The sequence below is a fragment of the Rhamphochromis sp. 'chilingali' genome, assembly GCF_963969265.1.
Source record: "Rhamphochromis sp. 'chilingali' genome assembly, chromosome: 11".
In the NCBI taxonomy this organism is placed as follows: Eukaryota; Metazoa; Chordata; class Actinopteri; order Cichliformes; family Cichlidae; genus Rhamphochromis; species Rhamphochromis sp. 'chilingali'.
Window position 1 is genome coordinate 9,225,174 of NC_137938.1, and position 27,686 is coordinate 9,252,859.

The 27,686-nt window shown below is 41.2% G+C and overlaps 2 protein-coding genes across 3 annotated transcripts; both read right to left on the reverse strand.

The window, feature by feature from the left end:
- Positions 1-971: 971 nt before the first annotated feature.
- Positions 972-5,518, reverse strand: tent5ba (terminal nucleotidyltransferase 5ba). Its single transcript, XM_080896713.1, has 2 exons — positions 5,138-5,518; positions 972-2,819 (listed from the first exon to the last, which is right to left on the reverse strand). Exons 1-2 carry the CDS (start codon positions 5,285-5,287, stop codon positions 1,791-1,793), a joined length of 1,179 nt encoding a protein of 392 aa, XP_080752839.1. The 5' UTR covers positions 5,288-5,518; the 3' UTR covers positions 972-1,790.
- Positions 5,519-18,348: 12,830 nt separating this feature from the next.
- On the reverse strand, positions 18,349-26,770 carry zdhhc18a (zDHHC palmitoyltransferase 18a). Of its 2 annotated transcripts, XM_080896273.1 has the most exons (10): positions 26,150-26,770; positions 25,901-26,061; positions 25,461-25,610; positions 23,831-23,968; positions 23,691-23,742; positions 23,065-23,167; positions 22,840-22,952; positions 21,658-21,763; positions 20,731-20,801; positions 19,922-20,062 (listed from the first exon to the last, which is right to left on the reverse strand). In XM_080896273.1, exons 1-9 carry the CDS (start codon positions 26,380-26,382, stop codon positions 20,760-20,762), a joined length of 1,098 nt encoding a protein of 365 aa, XP_080752399.1. In that variant the 5' UTR covers positions 26,383-26,770; the 3' UTR covers positions 19,922-20,062; positions 20,731-20,759. The 2 variants fall into 2 exon arrangements, with proteins under 2 accessions (XP_080752400.1, XP_080752399.1); XM_080896274.1 differs by lacking the exon at positions 20,731-20,801 and having other exon boundaries at positions 18,349-20,062; positions 26,150-26,472.
- Positions 26,771-27,686: the final 916 nt, after the last annotated feature.

Consider the following 27,686-nt stretch of genomic DNA (forward strand, 5'->3'; position numbering starts at 1 on the left):
TTTGACCTCTCAGGACCACCATAGTTGCGAGACCACAAACCAGTGTGTGATGATGACCTCTACCGCAACCAGTTTGGGATGATGGAAGGAAGACTGTACCAAAAAAAAAAAAAAAAAAAAAAAAAAGATTTAGAGATAAATAACTAATGATTAAATGCAGAGTGGAACAGAACGTCAAGACTTTAAGGATTTGAAGGCACTGAGAGTCCACAGTCTCTAAACAGGCTATTCTGGCCATGTGTGAAAGATAAGACACAAGTAAAATAATTTCATATTGCAAAAATGATCAGGCTAACTGTACTTTATCTTGGCTCCAGCACTGTTACTCCACAGCGACCTGACTCTGTGACCAAGACCAATACCCTGCATTTAACAGATTTATGCAAAGACAGGGCTGTGCATCGCTTTAATAATACCACATGTCTAATTCTGCCTTTCAGCATCAGCGTGAGTAGCTCTGTTTAAAAAAAACAAGAACACATGCATGAGAGTCACATACCCGGTATGGCAAAAATGATGTTTTTGTTCTCAGTTTTCTGAGTAGATGTAATTATTGGCCCAAATAAGAAGATCTGTGGTCTGCTATGAATCCATACGGGCTCAGTCACTCAGTGTTTAAAAAGAGAAAGACCTATGTGTTTAAGGATTTTTGATTTTGACTCAGACAAAATGACATGGATATAGTATCAGTCAAGCAAACTGGGCTGCGTTTCCAGCAGTAACATGGGTTGGGAGAACAAGCCAGCCTTTGTTATAAAGCTTTAGTATCACAGAGAGCAGCCATTGTGCTTTAGAAAAGCCTCCTTATGGTTCATGTCCTCAGATTGTAATGGATCCTCAGCCCCAGTTTAACAAATGCAAGTGACTCCGGCCAACAGTGTATGCATTTCAATGGTCCTGGTTACTGCAAACGAACCAACTCATCAGTTGATCAAGCGTGGGACCAAACACCGAGAGGAAAAGAGGACAGACTTTTGAGTCACTGTGTGTCACGTCTTGGCCAAAGCACATTGTTTATTGTGGACACGTAACAATATAAAAACTCAACTGTGTGAATTTTGAAGCAGCTCAGACAATGACCAGTCCTAAAAACCAAAGATTAAAATATCAACAATCATTACAGGCCAGCAGAAAATAACCACAATACCAAAGGAGGGGGGGGAGAAAAAAAAAAAAAAAAAAAAAAAAAACCACAAAAAAAAAAAAAAAACCACACCCTCAAAAATGAATGCAGAGAAACAGAGTAATCTAGAAAACACTGGATGCACAATTCTCACTTTACAGATGTTTTCAGAACATTGTGGGATTTTTGTTTGTCGTTTTTTTTAAGGCACTTGGGAGTGTGATTACATTCCCTTTCAGAACAAAGAACAAAAAAGAAAAACTACATATCTTTGGTCCGTATGAAATTTAAAAAATAAAACAAAATAAAAGCCAGGGTATGAAAACACCACCAGCTTCATTGTCTGCTTCCTCAAAAATGCACACCTGACAAAGTTGTTTTTTTTAATACTTAAAGATATTATCGCTACATCTCAGAAATGACCAGCAATCTTACAGATTCTTCTCTTGCAAGAGAAAACAAGTGGAAAAAAAAAAATTAAAAAAATGAAGAAAAAAAAAAACGAAAAAAAAAAAAACTTGTCGGCTCAATCAGATGTACAGCAGTACAGGATTGTTTTTATAAAGTCACATTTGGCAAATGGGTTTCATTATTGTTTGTTTTCAGTCCACATCCTGGACAGAGCGATGCAGTGGAGACACAGTGACCTCCGCGCCCTGACACCAGCTCAACTGCAGGGCAGCCACGTCTGATATGAAGCACTGCACGCAGCGACCTGTGGCGGCTGCACGTGTGCAATATAATAGTTGCTGAAGTTTATGTCCTGCACATACGGCGCTGGCTGGTAGTAACAGGTCACATTGGTTACCGTGGGGATAGCATTCTGCTCAGCCAGCACCTTCAGCGCCAGCATGGAGATGAGGCTGAGCGTCTGGCGCCGCTCGTGGCCCATCAGACACACTGTGCTCTCGTTCACTACTTGGTGCAGAGTCGTGAGGCACTCGTACCGCTTGTGCTCCATCCCGGCGAAGTGGTTCTGCAGATAAGCCTCGAGCTTTCTCTGCTGCTCACCTATGTCGGGGAAGTCAATGAAGAAGCGCGAGCACATGTAGCGCTGCATCTGTTTCATGTCTGCCTCTGACGAGGGTCTGAAGCCTCGCACGAGCAAGTGGCAGTACTTCAACAAGCCACCCCCTCTGATTTCTTCAGGGGTGCGAGTAGCTATGGTCCTCTGACACAGATGTTCCATAGCTTCTTTGAAGTCCCCGTACACGCTTTCGCCAATTACGGTGGGGTGAAAGCTCTCAGACATGGGCGTCTCAGAGCAGCGGTCAAACAAGAGCAGAGAATCAAGGCAAATCTGGAAGGAGTCTACACTGAATTCAAACTGCCGCCGTAAAGAGTCCACAAACTTAAGCTCCACGTTCTTGCCTGTGTTGTTGGACAGCGAGATGAGGCTCCAACGGTCCGTGTCATTGCAGACTTTCACAAGTTTCTGCACATAGGCCTCTTTAAGGGTCAGTGCTGTGATGCGCTCCTTAGAGACCCCGGCTGGCAAGAAGTCCAACAGGCAGTCCAGCACGACGTCTTTCACCAGACGGAAGGCCTGGTCATCTTTCAGCGACACGCCAAAGATCAGGTCGAGGTCCTTGTAGCCTAGTCCCGTGTCCTGATGGAGCACGTGGCTGGCAGCCGAGCCGTTCAACCTCACATCCTTAACATGCACACCTCTTTCCTCCAGCCTCGCTCGCACAACCTGGACAGGGACGAGACAAATACAATCTTATTAATAACATACAGTTTCCTTGAACAGGAGGCGAAGGTAATTGCTTCATAGGATCAAAAATGGCATTTAAAAAGACTCAAGTCAAATCAATAGCTGGCATTAAGGGTCAATAGCCTTTCCTTTGCTCCAGTGATCAGCACATATTTAAACACAGGAGTCTTCTCTTTGTGTAGCCACATCTGAAAAGGATCATCTACATCATCGCTATTAGGTGCGAAGGGAAGGGTCGGAGTCCTCAAATAAGTCATCAAAGATTGATTGCGCTTACATGCCCAAAGGGAAATGATACCCCACATGCGCCATAAAACATTCTGTTCTCAAACATTTGGAAATATTTAAAGAGTCGAGTGGTAAGAGCTGCAGCTTCCTTGTTCTATCCGTCAGTCTATTTGGGAAGTTTGTCACTTTAATTAGGCATATGCACAGCAGACGCTAGAGATGATTAGGATAAGAGTGTAAATATGTGCTTAGCTGACTAAATGTGTTAGCGGCACTTTGACGTCACAGCATTTTGGGAACTGAAACAGCCGAACCTGCTACACAAATTAGTTGTTACGCCTCGCATGCAATCCTAAATCTTCCTACCGGCACTAACCTGTCAGATTAGTCTGTTGACAATCCCTCCCATGGTGATCAGATAACATGACAGTGCTATTTATACATACTGGGTCAGGCTACAGACTGACAAACACTTGAAGACAAGTCATCCCATCACACGGCGGAGGAACAAAATTATAACTGAAACCTAGAAGCGTTGCAGTTGTTTGGCCATAAAGAAGCTCCAATTGGGTTCAAATTCCATTTAGAAGCAATGATAATGTTTCTAGTTTCTTCTGTGACCAACCTGATCTGCCAATCACAGTAAAATTCACTCAGCCCCACACTGAACTCCTTCCTTTGCTCCTACATGCTTGGATGCAGGTGAGTAGTTAAGATCCCCTCGCTTCCCCTGGAAGCCCAGGTATTATTCTGCTGGCTTAGGATCAAATCCTTCCAGAAAGACTCCAGCTCCATCTGAACTAGTCGGTCTTTCTTTAAATAATAATGAAGAAAGGGCATGTGAAAATGTGTGTTGTTCATTCATAAACCCTGAGCAGAGCATATGCTGTTATCCTAATTGATGCGGGACTCTTACTCCTGCAGGGCTTCATGATGCTGTATCGGACACAGCATGTTTATACCTCCAACCCCGCAGCTAGACAAAGCCCCACACTCACTCATGCCTTGTGTGATGCATAGCATAAAAGGTACTCACCTAGATCAATTCAAAAGACAAGGATAAATAGCCTTACTTTATACATCTTGCCAGGAGGTTCATTAGCTTTCCCTACATGAATCATAGATGCATTCTACGGGGTTTCCATGAGTCCAGAGCAAGCCTGAGAGTCCCCTCATCTGGGTCTCAAACCTGCATTTAGGCCTTTCTGCATGTTAAATGGAGCATTCATCTTTTCCACAACCACAAGCATCAAGCTCCTGGGCTCGCATGTTTGCTGAGCTCATCTTGAATATGTCAGTGAGTAAATTACAGAAGGGGGGGGGGATTCTTTAACAGCTGTATGCACATTTTGAAACTCTAGCATGGGATTTTCTCAGCACTTTAATGCATTGCCAACGAACTCAGATACACCACAGGGGAAGTGAAACGTGATCCAGCCACAATGCATTAGAGGCTGGAAATGTGGAAGCCGTTCAGGGCCATGCTAAAGCCAGCATATAACAGGTTTCCCTCTGTCTGCTGTTTGAATATGACGGAAACCAACGCTGCATTTTGACTTTTTATGTGCCAGTAAATCAACATTAAATGCTACAAAGCAAAAGGATGAAGTAAGCAGACATGCAGGAAACTTTTAGAACGTTTGACACAGTAATCTGCTAAGGAATAAACAGCACTGCTCCAAATAGCAACGCAAAGTTAGCCCCAGAATGAGGAAACAAAGCAAACAAAATTATGTTATGGAAATACAATTAAGCAAGGAGGGAGCCAAGGAACCGAGAGGGTTACATCCTGAATGGATCAGTAGGCCACCAGAGGACGGTGAGGGGTTTCCAGTGTTCAACAGAGTACAGCACTGTTTGTTTTGTGGTAGTTTATTGTGCCATTAGTATTTCACATGAAACTAGAAAGAAGAAAATACGATTTTTTAATTTAAAAAAAGACGTTGCTTGACTGAGAGGTCCTGATTGATATTAATAATTTAAATATCATGAATTTGGCTCAAATTGAGCTGTCAATATAAAAGTGAAACATTTTATCATTTTATTTTTTCTTAATTCTCTCTTGGTACCTGGACAATCTGGCGGGGCTGTACGGAGAGCGTGGGGAAGTTTCCTCGGCCGTGGATGGGGATAGCTTCGCCCAGGATCGAGTCCAAGCGCTGCACCTGATCCCAAGACAGCACGCAGAACCGCCGACTGTGATCCGACTCACCAGACATGGCGTTGTGAACTTTTAAGTCCCCCCCACCCCGAGAAAGAAATCAGCAGAGTGTGAATCAGCGCTTCCTCCCAGCTCAGCTCGGTGTCTTCAAAGTGCGATAATTCCTGTGTGAGCAGATCCGGATATTATTACTGGAGGCAAAAGACCGGAGAGGAAGAAAGAAGGGGAAAAAAAGTTTCTTCTCAGATGTGGATGTTTCAGTGGGAGCCGCAGTTTCCTCCTTTCTCTGTGCGTGCTGCTGAAATCCGGTCAGTCTGCGAATGTCCAGAGGGTTTAAAGGCTCCTCATTAGCATGAGCCCTGTGATTGGCTGCTGTGTTTGGTCATTGATTATGGATGCCCTGCCCTGCCCGCAGGGAACACCCTTCATGTGACGTACTTGACAGCTCGGTGAGTTCTGCTCCATCTGCGGTGCAACCCCGCATACCATCAGGGTTTTCCTTCAAACCAACACTCCTGGGATCTGCATCGCTTCAGCTCCGGTGCTGCTAGAAATATTAGCTATTAGTGATATGTCATAGATTAGATTACAGTTGTGCAAACACGACACACGCATTTCACCTTGCAACCTTTTCAAATTTCTTCATGGGGAAATATTTGCAGAGCATACAGGATGTTTTTGCTGTATGCTTGCGTCTATATTGTCCAATTGATCATGCAATTAATGATCATGCAAGCCTTAAGAGCAATCATAAAAAAAACCGAACGAAGTCTGAGATTTTCCTGGAAGCTCTGCGGACTCAGCTTTGTATCTTTGCAGTGATAAAAGCACTCTCATACCCATTCCTTCTTGGCTTGTGGCTCTTTAAAACAACCTGGAGTCTAGCTGTCAGCAGTTGTATATCTTCTAGTAGCTCTTACTCGAGCTCTGTTTTTTTGCTTTGTCTAAACAAAAAAAAAGTAGTAATTTACAAACAATAGAAGGAGCGCAAAATTAATTTTTATGTTGCAAATTCTTACTTTCAGTTCCCAATTTGGGAAATACGTGACAAACTACATCCATTATTCAGCAGCTTGTAGAGGCGCATTTATCAGCAACAACTTAAAAATAGTCATTTTCTGTGTGACTTTATCAGTTTCTTGCATCATCTTTGCAAACTGTTCTTCACAACATAGCTTCAGTTCATTGAGGTTAGCAGACATTTGCTTTCTCTTAAGGTCTGCCACATCATTTCATTCAGGTTAAGATCTGAAATCTGACTGGGTCATAATCACACCTTGAATATTTTCCCTTTTCAGCCATTCTGTTGTGGAATTGCTGCTGTGCTTAAGTTCATTGTCATGCTGTGTGACACAGCATCAGCCTCACATTTGACTCCAGAGTACTTTGGTTTATAGAGGAGCTGGTCAACTTAGTGACTGCAAGGTGCCCAGATCCTGTGGACACAAAACAAGCCCAAATTATCGCCCCTCCACCACCCCTAGCAACCCTTCCAAACAACCATAATTTTTTTAGGTTTTTTGTCATTGTGCTGTCATGAACGTTGACATTTAACTTGCTAGCTGAGGCCCGTAGAGTCTGAGATGAGCTTATGGATTTTTTTGAGGTTTCTCTGACCTATTCTGAGTCGTCCACAACTGGGAAGACTGTGTTAACGCAAACATGAATGTTCCAGACCAGAAAACTGTGAACACACTTGCTGATGATCCGTTAACAGAGTTCATTTAATCTGCACCACCTGGTTGCTGCTTACCCTCCTAATTCCTAAGAGTTCAATTCAGTTCAATTCAATTCAAGTTTATTTATATAGGGTCAAATCCCAACAACTCCAGGCATTATACTATAAGGTCAAGGCCCTACAGTAATACAGAGAAAACCTCACCAATCAGCCAAGCCCCATATGAGCACGCACTTGGTAACAGTGGCAAGGAAAAACTCCCTTTTAAAAGGAAGGAACCTCCAGCAGAGCCAGGCTCAGGGAAGGCCAGCTATGTGTGCAACCGGCTTGTTATTGAGGCGAGGAAGACAAGACAAAAGACTGTAACCCATTTTATAGATTTTGTTTCTGACATATTACAGTCTTCTCAAATAGTTGTGAGTCTTCCTCACCCAGGCCTCTGTTATAGCCAACAAAAATACTTTTTTCCATCCAAGAATTTGTTGATAAAACATGTCAATCTATTTTTTTTGTTTAAATCCAGAGGCTGCTTGTTAGTATTTGAACTCTAATAGCAGGCTGTGAACACTCAAAGTTCTTGCTTGCTCGGCACTCATTTATTTATTGCTGTTATCGCTGTTAGAGAAAGTTTAAAGTGGAAACTTGATATGAGAGTCATTTATTCATTCACCAATTTAATTTGCTCATGGCTGTGCTGGTGTTTATGAAAAGACTCAGATAATGATCTTTTTAGATTAGACTTTTCAGTTCCATTGCTTTCTACTATAGTCTCCTTCCATGCTGAGCTGATTGGGTTTTTATGTGATTTGGTGCAGATACAGAGTCATTCCACTGATCTCAGCAGAACATTTGCAGTCTTTCATGCCTAATACTCTCTGCGCTAGTCAAGACCATCCACAAACTCTTCCGCTTTTTACTGGTGTGGACAACTGCCACATTATTGTTGCCTTTAACTGTATATCCTGTTTTGCATGCAGCCTATTATGTGTTTAAATGCACTAAATAGCCCTTAATGAGAGTCCTCACGCAAATTTAGACATTACGCACAATAGCAGACGTTACTCTCTCAGTGAAGGCCCTCAGATTTTCTGGGTATATAATTTGTCAGTGAACAATACAGGCAATAAGTTTTGCAATTTCCTCTTTTTAAGATATATCATCATTTATAAAATCCCACACGTCACATTGTCTGTCAACTCGGGTTGTTTGTGCACCTGTAAAATGTTTACAAGAGAGTAAAGTTCATTTCAGGATCGACCTGAATGTGTTTTTAGTAATAAAGCAGTAAAAACAGGATGGCTGGGAACACGCGCAGGCAGGCACGCACATTAAAACGTCTTCCCAAGACGTATGTGTACCTGTGTTCGGGTTCGACCACTACTCGGGTGTTGCCAGCAGATGCACAGCCGGAAGTAGATGCATAACCCTGCCTCACAAAAGCTCCCAGAGGTCAAAGCGGGAGTCGGGCTCATTCATTTAAGACATCGTGATGTCGACATCTGGGCAGAAGCGTCCCCAGCTGAGGGTGTTTGCCGGGTACTGAGGTGAGAAAACTGCGTCATGCATCTATAAATAGCCCACCGTGTGGCAGCTGTGCATCCTGGGAGCGGAGCCAGCATCCCCCCTGAATGTGAAACACTTGGCGACGAGTGAACAATGAAGGCAGATAAATGTCAGTTCACCTGACATTCTCAGGTTCCCTCACAGCCCTGTGTCAGCGGGGGGAGCCTTTTCTGGATGAGAAGAAAAGACTTTAATGCAGTGGAACAAAAGGACATCTTACACAAACCGCCTGTATCTGTACAGCAGCTTTTATTTCCTACCTCACCTTTTGTTAATTCATGTCTTTGTTATTGTAGCCTCCATTTACACACAAGTTTGACATCCTGGTGGAACTACGGCAACTGAGACTGTGAGTCTTGTAGGCGTGGTGAGATAGCCTGTATTTAAACACACCTTAAACAAATGACACATAAGACAGCTGTATTTCCCACTTTAAACCACAATCAAATTATCTGATATCATATCTCACAGTACAATAATATTGAATGGGTTGCATTGTTGTATTTTGTCATGTTTCTCAGGTCTTTGTCTGAATTTCTACGAACATTATTGCTAAGGATTGTCTTATTGCATTGGAGTCACACTGGGTTAAATATGTACACTTGGGTTTTAAGGGGTATTTATTATTTTCTTCTTTTTTTTGGGTTGTATGGAAGCCCCAAACGCAATTTCATTGTTCTTGACAATGACAATAAATAAATAAATACTAAAATACTAAACATTACTAGGAAATCTGGCAGCCATGAGTGCACATTATTAGAATTTAAATGAAACTCTATTCAAGATATTTGTGATTTTTTTTATCTTTAATTACTTCCATCCTAAGAGGCATCAGATAGCGGCCGCTGTTGTTGTCAGATGCCTCAGCGAGTAGAAGATGAACAGTGCAGCGGAGTGAGCTCGTCTCAAGTGAATGGGACACGTTTGGACGTCACAGGATGTCGTAAGAAGCGGCTGGAAACTGATGTTGCCACAGTGATCAGTTGTGTGTGAGCACAGATAACAGCGTGCCTGTCACAGTGGATGAATTGTGTCTGTCAGGGCCCCCAAAGTCCAAGTGAATTATTTCCCCCATAGGAGATTTCTTTTTCTCATTTAACACTGAGCACATTCAGACGTGTTATACAAGATCACCAAGTGTCTGCTATTATTAGAGAGGGCGTCACATGTAACTTTGGACAGTGTGGCTAAAAACAGCCATGCAGCTGTTGCGTGTGTGACATGACACTGCAAGTGTGATTTTGAATCAAAATCTGCTTGGATTGTTGTTTAGGTTTTCCTCTAAGATCAACCTGCCACAGTGGCAGATAACCTGCCTATACAACCTGGTTGAGCTGACCAGTCAAGCCGGACACCGGGACCTACCTGAGATAGAGGGAATGTGTGATAAGAGCAAGTTTACTTTTCCAGATTGCTCCATATGAAAAAATCTATGGCACTGCGGAGTGAGGTTACGCAAGCGGCTGTGCGGCTGACGTCAGGCTCCCTCTGTTGCCTGCTTGATTGATTACAGTAGTACTAAAGTGAACTCTAGTGCACCTGGAAAAAATAAAGACACGCCAAAACACATTCAAGGAGCTTTGTGCCGCACATGCACTCTCTGCTCTGTGCACACACGCACCTGTCAGATAGGGAAAAAGCGAAACTTTGAAAAAGTAAACACATCCTTTTACTCTACACCTTCTGTTGTGGCAGACCTACACTGCCTCGTTGTAACCAGGCTTGTCTTCCCACTGGTGTACTTAATAAGTCAGGACTACAAACACTGTACGGTGAACAACACACCGATCCTGTGAGATCAACACAGGAGTGAAACCAGTTCTCAGACGTAAATTTTATAGGCCATCGAGCAGCAAGGCTCCACCAGCGTGTCTTGAGGACTACCTGCTGCCATGGCACCCTGGTTAGCTGGTATCTCTACTCCATCATCAGGTTCTTCCTCTTGACTCTGCTTCTTTCACCATCTCGTCATCATATTCTTTCTCTGCTGCGTGGATCCCACTCCTAACACTACTTGTGACGAATGACCATGGAGTAGCAGGGCTCCAATCACTGCAGGGAGAGTACAGTCCAATTTTTGTTACTTTTACTTATCAAGCTTCAGTTTACAAGCTTAACGTGGCAGCTCTGTGGAGCACTCATGGCCTCTACCAGCAGTAATGCTAACAAAAAGCCACACTTTTCTCAACCATGTGATAATCAGTTATTTTTGTGGCTAATGTTGTCTCCTTATCTGAAAGTCTTTATCCACCATACACTGAATAGCTGCTCGATAAGTAATCAATAAATATTTTAGATTTTTCATGTGTCAGAATGTGCGAATGTTTACCTATAGTGCAAAGTGACCAGAGAAACTTCCACTATTTGCTAAAACAAAAATGTAAATTACTCTATTTATTGCATACACTATTTAAACCGTCAAAGTATTTCACTTGTGAATGATAATTACAGCAGGAAATGTTAAAATGAAGCAAAGATCAGGCTGTTTTTTTCCTTTTTGGAGATAAGATTTACATTTGGGCTACGTCTGTGTTTACAGTGAGGACTTGTGAATTAGGGTAAATATTTTGGCATGAAACCTAAAAAAAAAACAATATTTAATTCCCTATAAAAGACAGAAAACATATAAAAAGTTTAAACTAAGTAATTTTACTATTTCAGGAAAAATATTATCTCATTTTAAATTTGATGAAAAGGTGTTACCAGGGTTAAAAAAGCAAGTGGTTCTAAAAAGAAACAGCTGGAGGAATATTTTTCAACTAATTAGGTTCATTGAGTTATGATTTACTATTTTTTTAAGAAAAATGGGCTGGAAGTAGAAAAACTGTTCTGTGGTCGGACCAATCAGGATTTAGATCGACATATGCTTCGATCCAGATGACATCTTTCTTAGTGAAGGCCTTTTATATTTCAGAAAAACAAGGCTAAACTGCATACAGCATGGCTTCATGGTAGAAGAGTCCTGGTGCTGAATTGACCTGCCTGGAGTCCAGACCTTTGACCAAGCAAAAACATTTGGAGTGAAATGAAGCAGACCCAGGACTGTTGAGCAGCTAAAATCACATAAAAGACAAGGATGGGACAACATTCCTCAGTTTCCAGATGTTTACAGGATGCTACGCAGTAGCAAACATGGCCCTATACCAACTTTTCTGAGACACATTGTTGCCATCAATCAAAATGTCAATTTTTTTCTTGAAATTGTACATTTTTTTGATATGTTTTCTTTTTCTATTGTGAATAAATATTTGGGTTTGTGAGTTTTAAAAATCTTTGCTTTCAGGTTTATTTACATTTTTACAGCATTTTAACTATTTAAAGACATTCTGACTGTATTTTACACATGTTGATAAAGTAAATAAAAACCTTATTTTTAAAAACAAGAGGGCTCCCAATGATTCACAATCATCTACAATCACATTTGCCAAGAATATGTCTTGCTTTTGAAGTTGCAAAGGGCACAACCCTCTTAAGCCAGCTTTGACACATGGGTCCTGTCTGGTCACAGTCCAGGATGTAACTTGGTGGAGCGGTTATTGCATAGTTTAAGTGCTCTGAAGATCAGAGGTCAGAAATATTCTTGGACTATGTGTTATGTAAGCCTTGTCTCACGTTACTCTCTGATAAAGCGAGGTAAGCCTGATAAAGTGGTTGGAAGGTTCAGGCGCTTATATAAAAGAAAAAAAAGGGAAATCTAAATCAAACAGCATCCAATGTTTGGAAACATTATGTGCATGGAGGCTAGCAACAGAGCCAGACAGGAAACTCCTTTAACTTGAAATCTTTCCAGGAAATCAACTTCCTTCTTTACGTGATGTAATAAAGTCTGAGAAAAGCATATGGATGGCTTTGTATGGATTCCTAGTTAACTGTAGGAACGGGCAGGAGCCCACGTGGAAATGCAGGAATGTACGAGTGTCTTGGACGTGCAAATAGCTTCACCGAAACTTAAATCGCCATGACCCTGCCCCAACCTCAGCACACAGACTGGGTCCCTAAATGTTACAAATGTCCTCATCACATGCAGCTTTCCTTACAAAAGAAAAGAAAAAGAAAAAAAAAACATTGCTTAACTTCACTTTCCAGTTTCTCTGATGGTGAATGGCTGGTATCATTCTCCACTGATCAAACACAAGCAACTATACTGGAAGGACGTAGAAGCAACTCGACAGCTGCCAAGAATGCACATCCACTGCTGAGTCAACAAATCCCAAACCATAAAAGCATATAAAATAAACATGTTCTGTTATTTTCTCAGCACATGTGCCTGGCTTTATATTAAAAGCCACCAGGGGAAAAGAGCTGGCTGCCTACGCTCCCGGTTGCATTTACCAGAAGGAAGAGGGAACCCCTATTTAGCAGCAAGCTCTGATTTCATTCCCAGAAATCCTGCTCCTCGTGTCCCTATCCAGTAGCTGACAGACTCAAACTCTGGTTGAGGGGAGACTTTTTTTAATTGTTTTTTTAAAAACAGCACGCCAGAGACAATTTGTGTCAGCATACTGTTCATCTGTGGGGTTAAGCAAAGCGGAGATACAGTATATGGATACAGCAGCACAGCTTTACCCGAACGGTCGATATAGTTACCCAAAGGAATAAAAAATGATGTCGGCAGCAGTTTCTTAGATTGTCAGGCTAGATCTGACTTAGTGAAGCTTTTGAAGGAGTTGCTCTTTGGGTCAGAGAGGGCCAAGCTGGATGTTTCGAGAACTTTTATGACCAAAAGGCCAAAGTACGCTTGGTAGATTATGAAGTGTTTATGGATATCGAGAAAAAAACAAGCGTCTGAATGAAAACAAACCTGGCTTGTTCGTTTGTTGGTTTTAAAGCTCCGCGTGAGGTTTTCTGGGCGATTCATATATATATATATATATATATATATATATATATATATATATATATATATATACATACATATATCCTTTTGTAATCTTTCCTTTGTTACATAACTTTCAAAGTTACACCGGCAAACATGATAAGGAATATGAAGCATGGAAGGTGTTTCTAAGCTGTGCTGGACTACATCGGGATATGTTGTCTGAGTGACTATCTATCCATCTGTCACCTTGACCCACCTTTTCTACAGTGTCACTTTATTGTCACTGCTCCACAAACCTGGGCCATGAACAAGAGTGTTAAGTTCAGCTCCCCTTTACCAGTTGTTGTTGTTGTGCAACCCGCATCTCTACGTGACCCCAGTGCATTTCTACAGCATGGCAGCTCTTTTACTATGTGATACAATAACAAATCCTGCACTGAGAATTTGACTTCAACCAGGAAAATGTTCTCAGTGTTAAACTGTGAAAGGCAACGCACGGTTACATGTTATATTACACACAAGAAGTATCTCATGGAAATTACAGTAGTTGAGGAAAAGTACTCAAGTTTAAGTAAATATTGTAATTATCTTCAGGTAGCAGGTAACTCCAAACAATAAAGGCATGCAAAAACTGCAATATGTCTTTCTGTGTTATTGACGTGTGGACATGAAGTGAGATCATCCAAACATTATCTACAGAAACAGTTTGGCCTCCAGTTTAACTGCTTGGTGAGCCTTAATGTTGTGAGAAGAAAAAAGAAAAAGACTAAGCAACCGAAGCGTTTCTCAACAATGATTGAGGCCATATCAAATAGTCCTTATGATAAGAGCTGCTGTGATAAGGTCTGACCCTATGGTACCCTGGTACACTAATCCACCTCCATGGCACATATTCAGGTTTCCATGCCGAAGCTTTTTCCACTTCACAACACAGAGCTGATGTTTTTCCTCTGCAGTGATGTCTCCTGTGTTTTTACTTATTCACTTCTTCAATCTGTACACAGAATAAAATATCAGATGTTAAGATTGAAAAGACCTGGTAGAAAAAGATGAGGGGTTTTTGTGAGATATGATAACAGAAGCATTTAACCTCCGAGGACCTGGCGTCCGCATATGTGGACATCACATTTTGGGTTATTTAGACCAAAATACTCAATTTTGCTCTACAAGGGCCTGATATCCACTTACGAGGACATTATACTGCTACTGTCCTATCTAAATTTTAAACGAATATCCTCATATGTGGCTCTTATTTTTCTTAGAAACAAAGATTAGGTTTTAAAAAATCTATTAATTCTTTGTTTTTACATTAATCAGCTCCCAATCAGCCCAAATATCAAAGAGAAATTAAAAATGCATGTCGTGGAAGAGTTCGGGTCTTAGGAGGTTAATCAAGAGCTACAGTCTGATAGTTTTGGGGTGTTTTTATGTAATTTGGCTTCTGTACATCATCACAGTGAATTTTAAATCAAACAATCAAGATGTGACTGTAGTGCTGACTTTCTGGTTTAATTCAAAGGGTTTTTTGGACATTTATATACACAGTCCCCCTACTCTCAGAGGCTCAGTCCATTGACTGCCAAAAAGAATCATTGGCCAGGTGAGGTCTGTATCCTGGTTATTCAATGGCAAATTCAGATAACATAAAACACAACTAAAGTGCACAATGACAGGATTATTTTCCATAGTTACGAGAAACAACCTCACAATATATAACCAATTTAAAAACATTCTCAGGGAGGTAAATATAAATGGTAAATGTCAAGGTCGATCGAGAGACACCCTCCTGAATGGAAATACAGAGGCTTTACAACCAAGTGCAAACCTCTGTTTACGCACAAGAACAAGAAGTGCAGATTAGACTTTGCCAGAAAAGATCTCAGCACAACTCTGAAAAAAAAAACAAAGAACAAAGAAACACAAGGTCAAGTGTTTACAGATTAATGCAAGATTAATTTTTGTCAGAATGTTGAAAAGAGGAAAGTTTGGGGACGGAGAGAAACAACTCATGATCCGATGCATATCACATCTGTCAAACATGGTGGAGGCGGTGTTATGTCATGAGCTGCCTGTGTTTATTGATGATTTAACTGCTGTTAGAAGAAGCAGGGTGAATTTTTAAGTATGCGGAGCTATGCACTCTGCTCAGGTTCATCCAAATGCTGCAAAACTGATCAGACTTCAGAGTTTCTCGAGGCAAAAAAGTGTTATATTCTTCAGTCACATGCCTGATCTCGAGCCGGCAGAGCAGGTTTCCAATTATTGAGGTCAAAGCTGAAGGCAGAGAGACCCACAAACAAGCACTATCTGTGAGCGGTGGAAGAAAAGGCCTGGCAGAGCAACTTAAGGGAGAAAACACAGCGTTTGGCGATGTGCATGAGGTCTGTCCAAGTCTGCACTAAAATCACGTCCCAATCATTTCATTTGAGAAAAATTAACATTGGTTTTGGGACAATGACACTTTGTTTTTTGTATATGTGGCCCAGTCTATAACAAGCATTGGTCAGCGTGAAGTGGACATAAAGGCCTCCTCCTAACTGTACATTCATACCTGTAGCCCTGTACTGACCATTTGACCCATCTCCACTCTGTGAGCATAGCTTCTAAGTGAAGCAGACTAAAGCTTCAGATTATCAAACACACCACTGTTACACCCAAAGGAAGTCCCAGTAAACAAATAAGTACTGAACAAACTGCTCATGTAAGGTATGTGCGAAGCACTTAGTGTCAGCCAGGACACATGAGTTGGAAAATCTTCACATGGTTGGAACATGTGTTAGGACGTAGTACAGCTCCTAGTTTTCTTGAGACATTTTCACAGCATACATCCAGCATTCAGAAATGTTAACCACCGTGTGCCTGTTACGCTCTGGATACGGTTGTTTCATGTTTCACTTGCAGTGGCAACAAACTATTCTCGCTGGCAGCTGCACGTTCCTGGTTTATTCTGCTCAGCGCAGGGTTAATTATATCCAGCTTCACTGCCCAGCGCGGAGATGCACTTTTAGCTCAGCGGTGATGCTGACAGCAGTCCTGACTGTGAATCACCTGTTGTGTTCACAGAGGTACTTCACTTCTGCTTCGGTCAGGTCGGTGAGCGATGAGAAAAAGGCTTGTGAGAGGGTGACACACAGCTGTGCACATGACAACAGGACCAAAGTTGGCTCGGGGAAGAGGAACAAGGCACAGTGAATCATGTAGTGGAGGACATCCAGAGATAAATCATGGTGGACAAATTCTTTTTAAAAAAAACTGGAATTTATTAGTTTTAAGTGAAGGAGCGAACTTTCCCTGGTGTTGCTCATGGAAACTAAGAAAAAGTCGAGCCTTCAGATCTCAGCTCACTGTTGTAAAAGGACAAGTTTAATATCTCTATAAAGTAAAACAAAAAGCACAATTTTAAAAAACAAAATAATAAAACACATGCTCTTATTCTGAAAATCGGGAATTCACCCCTGCTAACTGGGTGGCCTGCCTCTGTGCCACACCAGCTGGGGTTAAAGAGCGTGATAAACCCCAGCAAGCGAATAATCACCTGCAGCCAGCAAGGACTCACATAAACCAGCTACACTTTGATGACCTGGTACCCTCATTAGATTTGTTAAACATTATTTCCAAATGCTGATTTAATTTTTTCATCTTCTGCAAACAATTTTCAGTCCTCTACGCCACGAGGTCTGTGGTCAAAATGCAACCCAGCTGCTGAGGCTGTGATTCCTTAACTTTCTCCATCCGCATGACACTGAGCCACAAGTCTGACCATCTGCTTTAAGTCCACGTAAGATACAGGTTGTTGTACTGCCATGCCAAATTCCCTTCAAGTCAAATGAGGTAATATTTCAACTGTATATAAACAACCCAAGAAATCCATATAAACTATCATATTTCACCCCAAATATGTTGTTCAGTTTTGGAACAGTCTGTAATTTGTATAAAATCCTTTATCTCGATCCAGCAAGTGCTTTAGCATGATTTTATGCATTGAGTCTGTTATTTCTCCCCATTATTTCATGCTTTTCTCTTTGTTAAACACTGAAATTTTACCCAAACCTAAATGAAATTACTTTTTTAAAACTCGTCACTTCTACTTCACCCCAAAGTCTTTGCAGGGCGATCGCTGATTGGAAATTCAAATTTTCTGCCTGAGGATGTTACCAGCAAATATTACAAGCTTTTGTTTTTTACTTTGTGACAAAAAGTCTCATTAGTCTCTAAGTCAACTTAGCGCGTGCAGTTCCTTGCTACATAAAGGGTTAAACAGGAAAACACTAATTGTCACACACACTGTATATACATATATTTATACACACACATACGTATGTATATAAATATATGTGCATGTGTATACAGAGCAACATTTGCACTCATCTGCACAGCAGTGGCAGCTGAGTGCTGTCAGTCTCTGGCCTCGGCTGTCACTGTCAATCCATTGTGAATACATTTATAGCCATCAAGAAATTTTTCTTAACTTTTATATTTCGGTTTTAATAATTGCAGACAAAATAGTTTCTTTAAATGCATGAAAAACTGAAACAAACAAAAACTTTCTTCTTAGCACTTGGGGGATTTTATGACAGTCCACTTCGTGGCTGCAGTTTAAATATTTGATATAGATTTGGTGGGAGTGAGTTTTAGCTCAGATAGACTGAGTACAGACATCATGTTTGTTTCCCCAGACAGTGTAGTATGTTATGCGTGTCTGATTTTTTTCCTCATTTAACCAGTACATTAACCTTTGTGTTATCACATCTCTATAACTCTGTTATCATACGAGCAATAAAAAAATAAACCAACGCAAAAAAAAACAACCCCAATCCGTCTTTCACTGCAGAACTGTGTCAGCTGTTGTACATGCTGTGTTTCTGATAAACACACCTCACACATGCTTTTTATTACTGCATATCTGGCTGTCTGATCACACTAACAGAGTGAATGAAAGAATGAACCTGCTTTTAGATTAGATTTTGACATTAGCTTGTTTAAAGCTTTGTAATGTCATTGTGTAGAAGGTTTTCTTTTTAACTGAAGACGGGAAAAAGAAAAAGAAGAAAGAAAAGAGTCCCAATCACTAAGTCTGATGATATTTATTGATCAAATGTTACAGTTTCACTGCTACACCATACAAAATACAAACGTTTGTTCATACAAGCGCTGCTTGTAGTCGTCTACTCTACCTATGAGTCTTGATACTGATATTTGATAAATGAATGACCCACTATGGCGATGTAGTTCTTCACAAACTCACAACCTACTCAGTTACAAAATGATTAAATAACACACAGAAAAGCCTTTCCCCTCCCTAACCGTTTCACTCAAACTGTTGTACTCATGTGGTGCCCTCTAGTGGCACAAAGCTCCTGCCGCCTTCTTTTAAATAAATTGTTCTCCACCGTCACAGAAAGGGGAGCAGGTTTCATGCTGTCAATGTGGACGAAGGTCAGACACGAAAGAGGTCTCATCCACCCATACATCGTTCTGCTAAAATAGTGCCTGCAGTAATACACAGTCTTCCTGCTCTTAGGCAAAGACTGAACAGATGCTCACCCGTCCCTAAAGCAGCCCAGCAGATCACAGTAACACTAAAAAGAGTGATAAATAGCACTATCCATATCCTGGTAGGAAGCAGCAAATTTGATTTAAATACTTTGATGTCTAAAGTATGAGTAACAGACTGAAGAATAAAAAAATAATATGTGGAAGCTATTTCCTGGTAAAACCCAAACAAACCTACCCCACCTTGCCCAGGTTGAATTTAGCTGTCCATATAAACATGACAAACTTCCAGAAAAATGTCATTTCTGATATGCAAGACATGCAGAAGTAAATAATAAATACAACAAAACCCCTGAAATAAAGACATTAAAAAAAACCAAAAAACTAAATTGTACCTTGCCCATCCTTCACGCTCAGATTATTAATGTATCTCCAAACTGCTAAACCGCCTGATTACACTGCGATCATGTACATCTAAACAGGAAATGACAGGACATAACCGAATCAGACATAAGGCCAACTCTTGAGTTGATAATCCTGATATAGTTAATAAATAATCCTGAAATGGCTCGCTATCCAGAGCATACCAGGTCGGCAAGTCCAAACTTCTTGCATCCACAGTTGAAATGTACGTAAACCCAGATTTTCATACCCGTTTGCATAAGATAATAGCAGGAACTTAAACACTGAGGTTCTGCTGAGGTTGTGGAGGCATGTTCTGGGCGTCTTAAAAAAAGGTGTTTAAAAAAATATCTCTATATTGTGCTTCCAAGTGTTACTTAAATTCTGAAGGACACATACAGTGTGACACTGGTGGTGCAACTTAATCCACAACTCCTCACAATGACGTCTTGACGAAACAAATCGCAACATGCATGACCTCCACAATGAAAGAGGTTATAGCCAGACCAGCGATGAGCAGCGCAGCCGGACAAGTCCGCTCAGTGCAGTGGATTAAAGCCAGTGTCGGGTGCATCCCCTAATATCAGTGTGGTGTGGCTAAGCGTGGGTGAAGGAGAAGCCAGACGGAAGGCTGGATTGATCGAGTGCAGTGAGTCCCTCTTGTTGCTTCGGCTGAACGGGGGGCATGCAGTGGCCGCTGACTGGCGAGCTTGCTGCTGTGTGCAGCCAACAGACGGCGAAGGCTCTGAGGTTGGGGCTGCGCGGCTAGAAACATTCAGGACCTGAGGGGTAGTCTTTGGGGTCCCGGGGGAGCAAAGGACAGGAAAGTCTGAGGAGTGGACCACCCTCTCCAGCACATCCTTTGTGCTCTGAGTGCACTGCGTGAAGAAGAAGAAGAAAAAAAAAAGAGCAAAATCAGGAAAGGCAGGAGCAAAATGTGTTAAAAAAGAAGCCAAGCTGCGAATGGCATGAGAGTAAAAACAGGACAGGCGTGTACACAAAATTCTGCAATCTGATTTAAGGAATTAGTTTGGAAGTCATAAGAAAAGTGAAAGCAATGGGAGCTCTGATGGCAGCGCTGTGATAAGATGGAGAAGCTTGGAGGACGTGAGTTCGATGCAGAAAATGCAATTAGAAGGCAGCCAAATATGGCAAAAGGTTTACAGATGTGCACGGAGAAGCTGCTTCCTGTCTTTTCTTCTGGCTTGAATTGGGAGCAAAAAGGAGGGTAAAGATTATGCAGACTTGTATTCGACTGCGTCTCCGTGCATCTCATGGCAAAGAGGAAAGAAAATCAACTGTTAAGAGGTGGGTGAGTCAAGCAAATGTTAATGAATGGTAGTGAAGCATGCATATTCACAAATATTATTCACACCATCACCACAAACCAGTAACAATATCTGCTCCTGTTTAGCTTTATATTCAAAACCACAGAGATGGCAGCTACAGCAAACAGAACTGCAACTGTAATGTGAAGGACGGAGGCACACAGCGGAGGCAAGTGAAGAGATGATGGGAGTGGTTTAAGGTTCAACCCTAGTCTTACCATCGACCATCTATATGCAGCAGTGACCTTCAGGCTGTGCAGGACAAAGAAAAGTCCTGACAGTTCTCCTCCTGGCAGGGTGGATACAGTACAACACTGAGTGTTAACGCTTTTATATAGACAGCAAAGTTACAGGCGTATATACACACGTGTTCATTCAGAAGGACAACACAACCCCCTCATTCCCAAAGAAAAAAAAACTCAGACAGGCACAAAATAAAAAGTAAACAAATCTCAAAATACAAAAATACTGTTTATTTAAATACACAAAAAACAAAACTGTTATTGTACGAGTGCAAAAAATAGAAATTCTTTTAAGATTATGGCTAATAACCTGCATTTGATAAAATAATACACAAATATATTCAAGGCATGATTTACCAAACACACTAAAGGAAAGCAGCAATTCTGTCCACCAACTGTCATTACAGCATAAAACCAGACTTGCAGCAGACAAAACAACATGTTGAATTCTCTGGCAAAAATAACCACATATTAAGGTGTTTAGTGTAAACAGCACAAATTAACCGTTATGTACATCTGCAGGACTCAGTGGTGATTTTAACGCATAGTTAACTGGTCATGATGCCAAACAGTTAAAAGAAACTTCACTGGTGAGTTTTCGATTTAGTTTCTTCTTAGTTTCCTTAATCAGTTCTGCAGTGACTGTCTGGCTCTGTGTTGTGGGTCAGTTCTGAACCATTAAAACTCAGCTCTAGTGAAGCTGCCGTTAAAAGCCCTGTAACGGTTCAAAAAAAAAAAAAACTAAATAGATACAGCTTCTCTCTGGCAACAATAAAAAGCGCAGCTCTGGCCACTTTGCATTTGAGGAACCATAGCTGGAAGTTTAAAGGATGGAGGAGCAACACATTGGGAACTATGGGACAGTCAGTATTTGGGAGGGACCACAAGGTTTTTAATCCCTACCATGTTTGCATCATTCTTGGCCCTGAAGGGGGGCAGCTCTATATCTGAGGCAGACGCAGCAGGGATCGGCTCATCCGGAGGAAGGAAACCTCTTCTGTCGATCAGACTGGAAACCAGAACACAAGATTGTTATGATCCACCAGGGTGTAAACTGCATGTGTACTTTAACACCATTCAAGTCTCTGCAATGATACAGCTGCAACAATGCACAACTACATGACACCATGCTGCCACTGTATACAAAAATGGCCTGAACTAATACAATGACTTATGGTCAGAACCTAAGAGTGAATCCCAATATTTACAGTGACTTGGAACACTCAGAGTCACTGCTGAATCTGCTTTAAACCATTACACCATTGGCAGGATGAAGCCTCGATGCCACTGGTGTAATGGTTGGCAGGATGGATCCATGCATTCGTGCTGTTTATACCAAATTCTGACCCTCCCATCTAAATGTTGCAACAGAATTCAAGACTCATCGGAGCAGATTACATTTTTCCAGTCTTTTATTGTTCAATATTGAACTTCTGTGAACTTCAGCTTCCTGTTTTTTAGCTGACAGAAGCAGCAACCCGTGTGGTTTTTTGCTGCTGTGTCAGGTTCAACGTTTTATGTGTTCAGAGACGCCCTTCTGCTTAAACTCCGTGACTATTTGAGTTACTATTGCTTTCCTAGCTTTAAGCAGTCTGGCTATTCTCCGCTAGCATCACCGAGTCATTTTCACCCACAAGACTGCCGCTCACTGTATATTTTCTCTTTTTTGGGACCATTCTCTGTAAACCATACAGACTGTTAGACATTTGCATCAACAGGCTAAACAAACAGTGTGTCCGGTGAACTCTCCATCTACCAAAACACAGCAAGAGGTAGTCATGTCAAGATGAAAACACATTTTATAGTAGCAGAAGCTGCTCTAAATCAGCACATACAGATATTAAACGAGATGTGAATGAACATGTTCCCTGGAATACAACAAGACATCTGCTAATCAGAGGGCAAGTTTGGAGGGTTATCCATGCAGCCAACGGCGGGGTACCAAATCTTAATATGACCTAAAGCATCAAAAAGCTCAGAGGCCGCTTTGTGTTTCTAGACTGCGAGTTGTTAAGGTGATTAGTGAGACACAAGGGTGAACTTGATGAAAATGTGTGAAGTGATGAGGAGGACGTCTTTACTCACCTCGGAGGCATGGGGCCGCATAACGTTACGCAGCAGTTAGTTATAATGCTGTTATAAGTGTATGGGTTTTCAGACTCCTCTGCACCCCTTTTACTTGACCAGGATCCCTTTATCTGCATGACAAGTAAGCTGTGAGCTCCACCGTTTTCAGCATTTTATGTGTATTTTAACAAAAATCAAACAATCGTGAATTCAGCTTTGCCACGTCAGAATAGCACTACTCACATCTTCATTTGTGGTGAGATTAGAAGCTACTAAGTAGGTGTGAAAGCCTGAGAGGCCCAAAATAGACCAGATGGAGAAGAAACAAATCACCAACTCCACCACAGTGCACAAAGAAAGTCAAGGTATAATATCAGTTGTTGAAATGGTAACCAAAGATCCATGATGTTTAAAGATAAACAACTGTCATTCATGCATGTCTGTAAATTGAAAATATCTCCCCACTGCTACATTCAAATCTGTGTTGAGCATTTTTCCCTTCAAAATAATCTAAATATCCCAAATACCTTAGCTACTATAAGTATATAAGTCAGTCTTTACAGAAAAAAAAAAAAAAAAAACATGCTAGGTATGTCTCTTATTTAGACACAGAAATGTTTCGGGCAATAACATAATGTCTTATATGTAATACACAGCATGTGGAAATCAATCCACAGTCATCTGTGACTGTGACTAATGGTTACGGCTATAATTGTCTCACGAGACATGAGGCAGCAAACTTACTAATAGACAGCAATCACACTAAAAGCACCTCTAACACTCTTATCCTATTAAGGGTGGGCATAAGCTGAGGAGCAGCGGGAAGTGCTTCGACTGTCTAACACAGCAGAGTGACAGACAAAGGATATCTTGCAGGGCTCTCTTCAATGGCTTGAACGAGGCTTTTACCTTCTTGAGAAACTGGAGAGAAACATCAACATCAGAGACAGAGGCATGTTAAAGTCTTTGCTGGTAACGTGACAGATACTAAATGTGTTTAAGTACTTACGCAGGGTGATGTGTGTGATGACACAGCCAAATATAAAAGACGTGAGAAAAGACAGGGAGATGATGAAGCTGTAGAAAAAGCGGTAATTGCGTTTTCCCACACAGTTTCCCACCCATGGACAGTGGTGATCAAATCGTTCTGGAGGGGAAAAGAAAGCAAAGAAAGCATAAAGTTACAGTCATTAATTTCAGTGACAAACTACAAATCTCTGTGGATCAATCTAGTGGGTCTTTTACAAAATTTCTATCTGCATTGACACATCACACGCCCATTCATGTAAAGTGGAAGCAGAGAGCGAGAGGGCTGGTTAAAAAAAAAAAAAAGAAAGAAAGAAAAAAAAACTACAAAATGATCAACACAGTGGCAAAAAGTAACACCAGAGGTTTCTTAGCTGGGACAGAGAAAAGGGTGGACTTGTTACTAAAGGTAAAACGTCACCACGAAGCATTCACAGCAGCAGAAAACACAAACCTGGACTCATCTCAGAGCAAATACAGCAACATAAGAGCAAACCAGGAGCATTATGGAAAAGAACAGTAAAGTGATAAAAGCTGTATGAGCCTAAGTGTTACATTCACCCTAATTTAATGACTGATAAAACTTAATCAGGCAGCAATCTTGGCTGTCTGAGCTTTATCATTTTCAAACTAAAAGAAAAAAAAAGAAAAAAAAGGGTTTTCCAAGAAAAGTGGTGTCAGCAGTGTTTCCCAGCAGATCTGTACGGAAACATAGAAGGCATAACACGGAAAAAGTCATTCATTTAGGTTGTATCCTAAGAAATGAGGAACAAAACTCCCAACTTCCTCAATGTGTGCATAAGTGATTTCAAAAGTTTAAGTAAAATTGTAGAAAACCCAATCAAACTAATAATCTTTCCAACCTTTCACAATAAAGCGCCATCGTAGTGGTACAATCCCTTCACAGGGAGCAATGTGAGGGGAAGGTACTGAAATTTAGGACTGAAAATACAGTAACCTTTGTAGAAACAAAAATTATTATTTAATTATGTACTCCCTGAGAGTTTGTTAGGAATAAATTCTGATTTAAAACCACTGCCTGCCAAAAACCTACAGCTCATGAGGCAGATTTATGAGCTTTTCTTTATGGCATACATGGAGAAGTAACAGTTGTTACTATCAAACTCTTTATTTTACTAAAATAATGACCAAATGCTAACCACCCACTTTCAACTACACAGATCCTGCATATATGGCTAAACTGATTTGGCTACTTTAAAAAACAAATGTCAGGTCATGTGTTTATGGGTTTCACTTCTTTTTTTTGTAGGCTCTTGGTAAATTTGAGGTTTCAGGCTATTGTAAGTATAATGTTGGAACACGCTCAAGGAAATGTATTATCATTCTGATATTTAAACATTAGTGTTCCCCACTAAGATAAGCTTCATTATCATTGTAAGCACAAGCATAGAGGCAAACATAAACAGTCATACTATTAGAATGAAACAGTCATTAAAAAAAATAATGTTCTATTCAATCATAAATAAATGAGTAATAATCCTAATAAAAGCAGCTTTAAGAATGACATAGGTAGGCACTGGATATAATAGCAATATTGCACTTTGCACTTAAGGTAGATGGATTTGGGATTCCATGTGTAAGTTTATTCTCACCTACACAGTTGTCGCACAGGCTGCAGTGGGAGGTGCGAGGAGGGCGGAACATCTTACAGGTGAAGCAGTATTTGAGCTTTACCACCTGCTGGTTGATGAGGATCTCCTTTGTCCGCGGAGGAGGGCGGTATGTAGAGGATCCTGAGGTATCTTAAAATAGACATGTACAAGGGGGAGACACTTCTTTAAGGTGTTTGCATTTCAGCAAAACAGCTCAACCAAGTAACTTCATAAAAATGGGGAAGTCAGTAGAAATCAGACTATACCAGGCCTTTGTGCTCTTCAACCATGACCCAGAGTAATCAGCTTAGGTTTGCAGCTCAGCAACATGTCCCTCAGACACCCCACCCCACCCCACCCCACACACACACACACAGATGGAAAAGCTCTTTCATTCCATCTGTCCCACAGTGAGTAAGCTGGAACTACATATGCCTCACCTATCTGCCGCTCTATGTCTGCAGCTTCATCTGGAGTGGCTCTGGGTAAAATGCCTGGATCGGTAAAGCTGGTTCTCAACAGGGAGATGGCCACAAACACAAAAAGCACCCCGCCGATCACAGGTATGAAGATGGTCAGGTGCTTCACCAGGAACGGGCAACTATAAATGTATATTCACATAAAAAGGGGGGTATAAACTCAGACGTCACAAGACACCCTCGAAAATAAACACGTACATTTCGACTCACTCAAATGCAAAGAAAAGGCCACAGGTGACAACAATAAGGCCCATTGTCAGAGGAAGGATACCGCTCTGTCGGGAAAGAATGAGTCGCCCGTCGCAGAAAAACCTGTTCTTCCCGGGGAACACTTCCCATTTCCTCCGGGGCGACTGTGCCTTCTTCTCCCCGAGATTCTGCGCCGACAGCGGGGTCACCGACAGTGCCTGTGGATCTATCTGCTGGTACTCGCAGTTCTTCATCGTGTAAGCGGTTCGGAGGTAGCTAAAGGCACACACAGATAGACCTCTCTTTTCTCGTCGTGTTTCTTCTTTTAAAAAACGACAGTCCTCTCAAGGGTCAGTCAGTGTAACTTTATATTTTGCTTCTTACTTTCCCATCATGAAAGCTAACACTAGCTAGCGTACCAACAAAGGCATTCTTCTCCGTAGTTCACAGTCTGAATCAACCCCCAGGTTGGCGCGGGGTTAACTACCATGTTTGGTAGTTAAATTAAAGCCAAACAGAAATATGACTGCCCATGCTGTCAAATTAACTAGCCTCAATTAAAAATTCAACCCTCACAGAGGAGCTTCCACTCCAACGTCTTCACGGGAGTTCCTTTTTCTTTCACAGTCAGCTACCGTACGTCATGGCGTCATCGTAACGTCATCACGTACGTCCTGATGATCCATAATGGGGAAAACGCGTCTACTCTGCACGGAGATGACAGGAAGATCAGTGGCAGGCGCGATGATAATCTGTTTTTATTGACACAGGCTGTGTTTTCTCTATACTAATTTATACCCGTGCCGAAAATAACATTAAAAAATGTTGCATAATTTGTTTAAACAAACATTTGTTTAAAATATGACATTTTTGTTTCAGTGTGTTTGTGATTAGGTTAATGAAAGAAAAATTGTATTTAACAAAAAAAAGCAAATCATCTTCCTTTAGTGCCTCCATTTCACCCTGTCTTATCCTTAACACCCTCTAATCACCTCATTATGCCCTTCTAGATCCACAAATCTTCTCTGTGGTCTTCCTCATGCCCTTCTGCCTAGCAGCTCCATCTTCAACATCCTTTGTCCAGTATATCCACCACCCCTACTATCCTTTCTCTGCCCTGCCTCTCTAACTTTGTCTAACTGCTTTCGTTATCTCTACTCTTTATATCTCTCCTTCTCATTCACACACACATATTCTGTCTTGCTTCTACTGACTTTAATTTCTCCCCTCTCCAGAGCATACCTCTACCTCTCCAGGCTCTCCTCCACTTGCTCCCTACTCTCACTACAGGTCACAATGTCATCTGTGATCATAGTCCATGAACACTTCTGCCTGACCTCATATTTTCTGGAGAAAATAGGTTATAGCCTATTTTAGTATCTCACCTGATTGCAGTTGTCAACAGGATGTTGTGATAGTTGACAGATTAAAAAACATATTGCTTCAAATAGTTGTACACCTGCTCTGTCATTTCAGCTGTGATGTCATTCAGAGTGTTTCCATTTTTTCGTCTTCTTTTAGCTCTCATGTCATATTCTGTCATCTTTCCTCAGAAAGA

Coding starts and splice junctions, on each gene's coding strand:
- tent5ba (XM_080896713.1), bottom strand. CDS start 5,287: ATGTCTGGTGAGTCGGATCACAGTCGGCGGTTCTGCGTGCTGTCTTGG. Junction 2,820..5,137: donor AGCCCCGCCAGATTGTCCAG/GTACCAAGAGAG, acceptor GTCCCTGTCCAG/GTTGTGCGAGCGAGGCTGGA.
- zdhhc18a (XM_080896274.1), bottom strand. CDS start 26,382: ATGAAGAACTGCGAGTACCAGCAGATAGATCCACAGGCACTGTCGGTG. Junction 21,764..22,839: donor TGCGGCCCCATGCCTCCGAG/GTGAGTAAAGAC, acceptor TCTGGTTTCCAG/TCTGATCGACAGAAGAGGTT. Junction 20,063..21,657: donor CCAAGAATGATGCAAACATG/GTAGGGATTAAA, acceptor TTCTTCACGCAG/TGCACTCAGAGCACAAAGGA.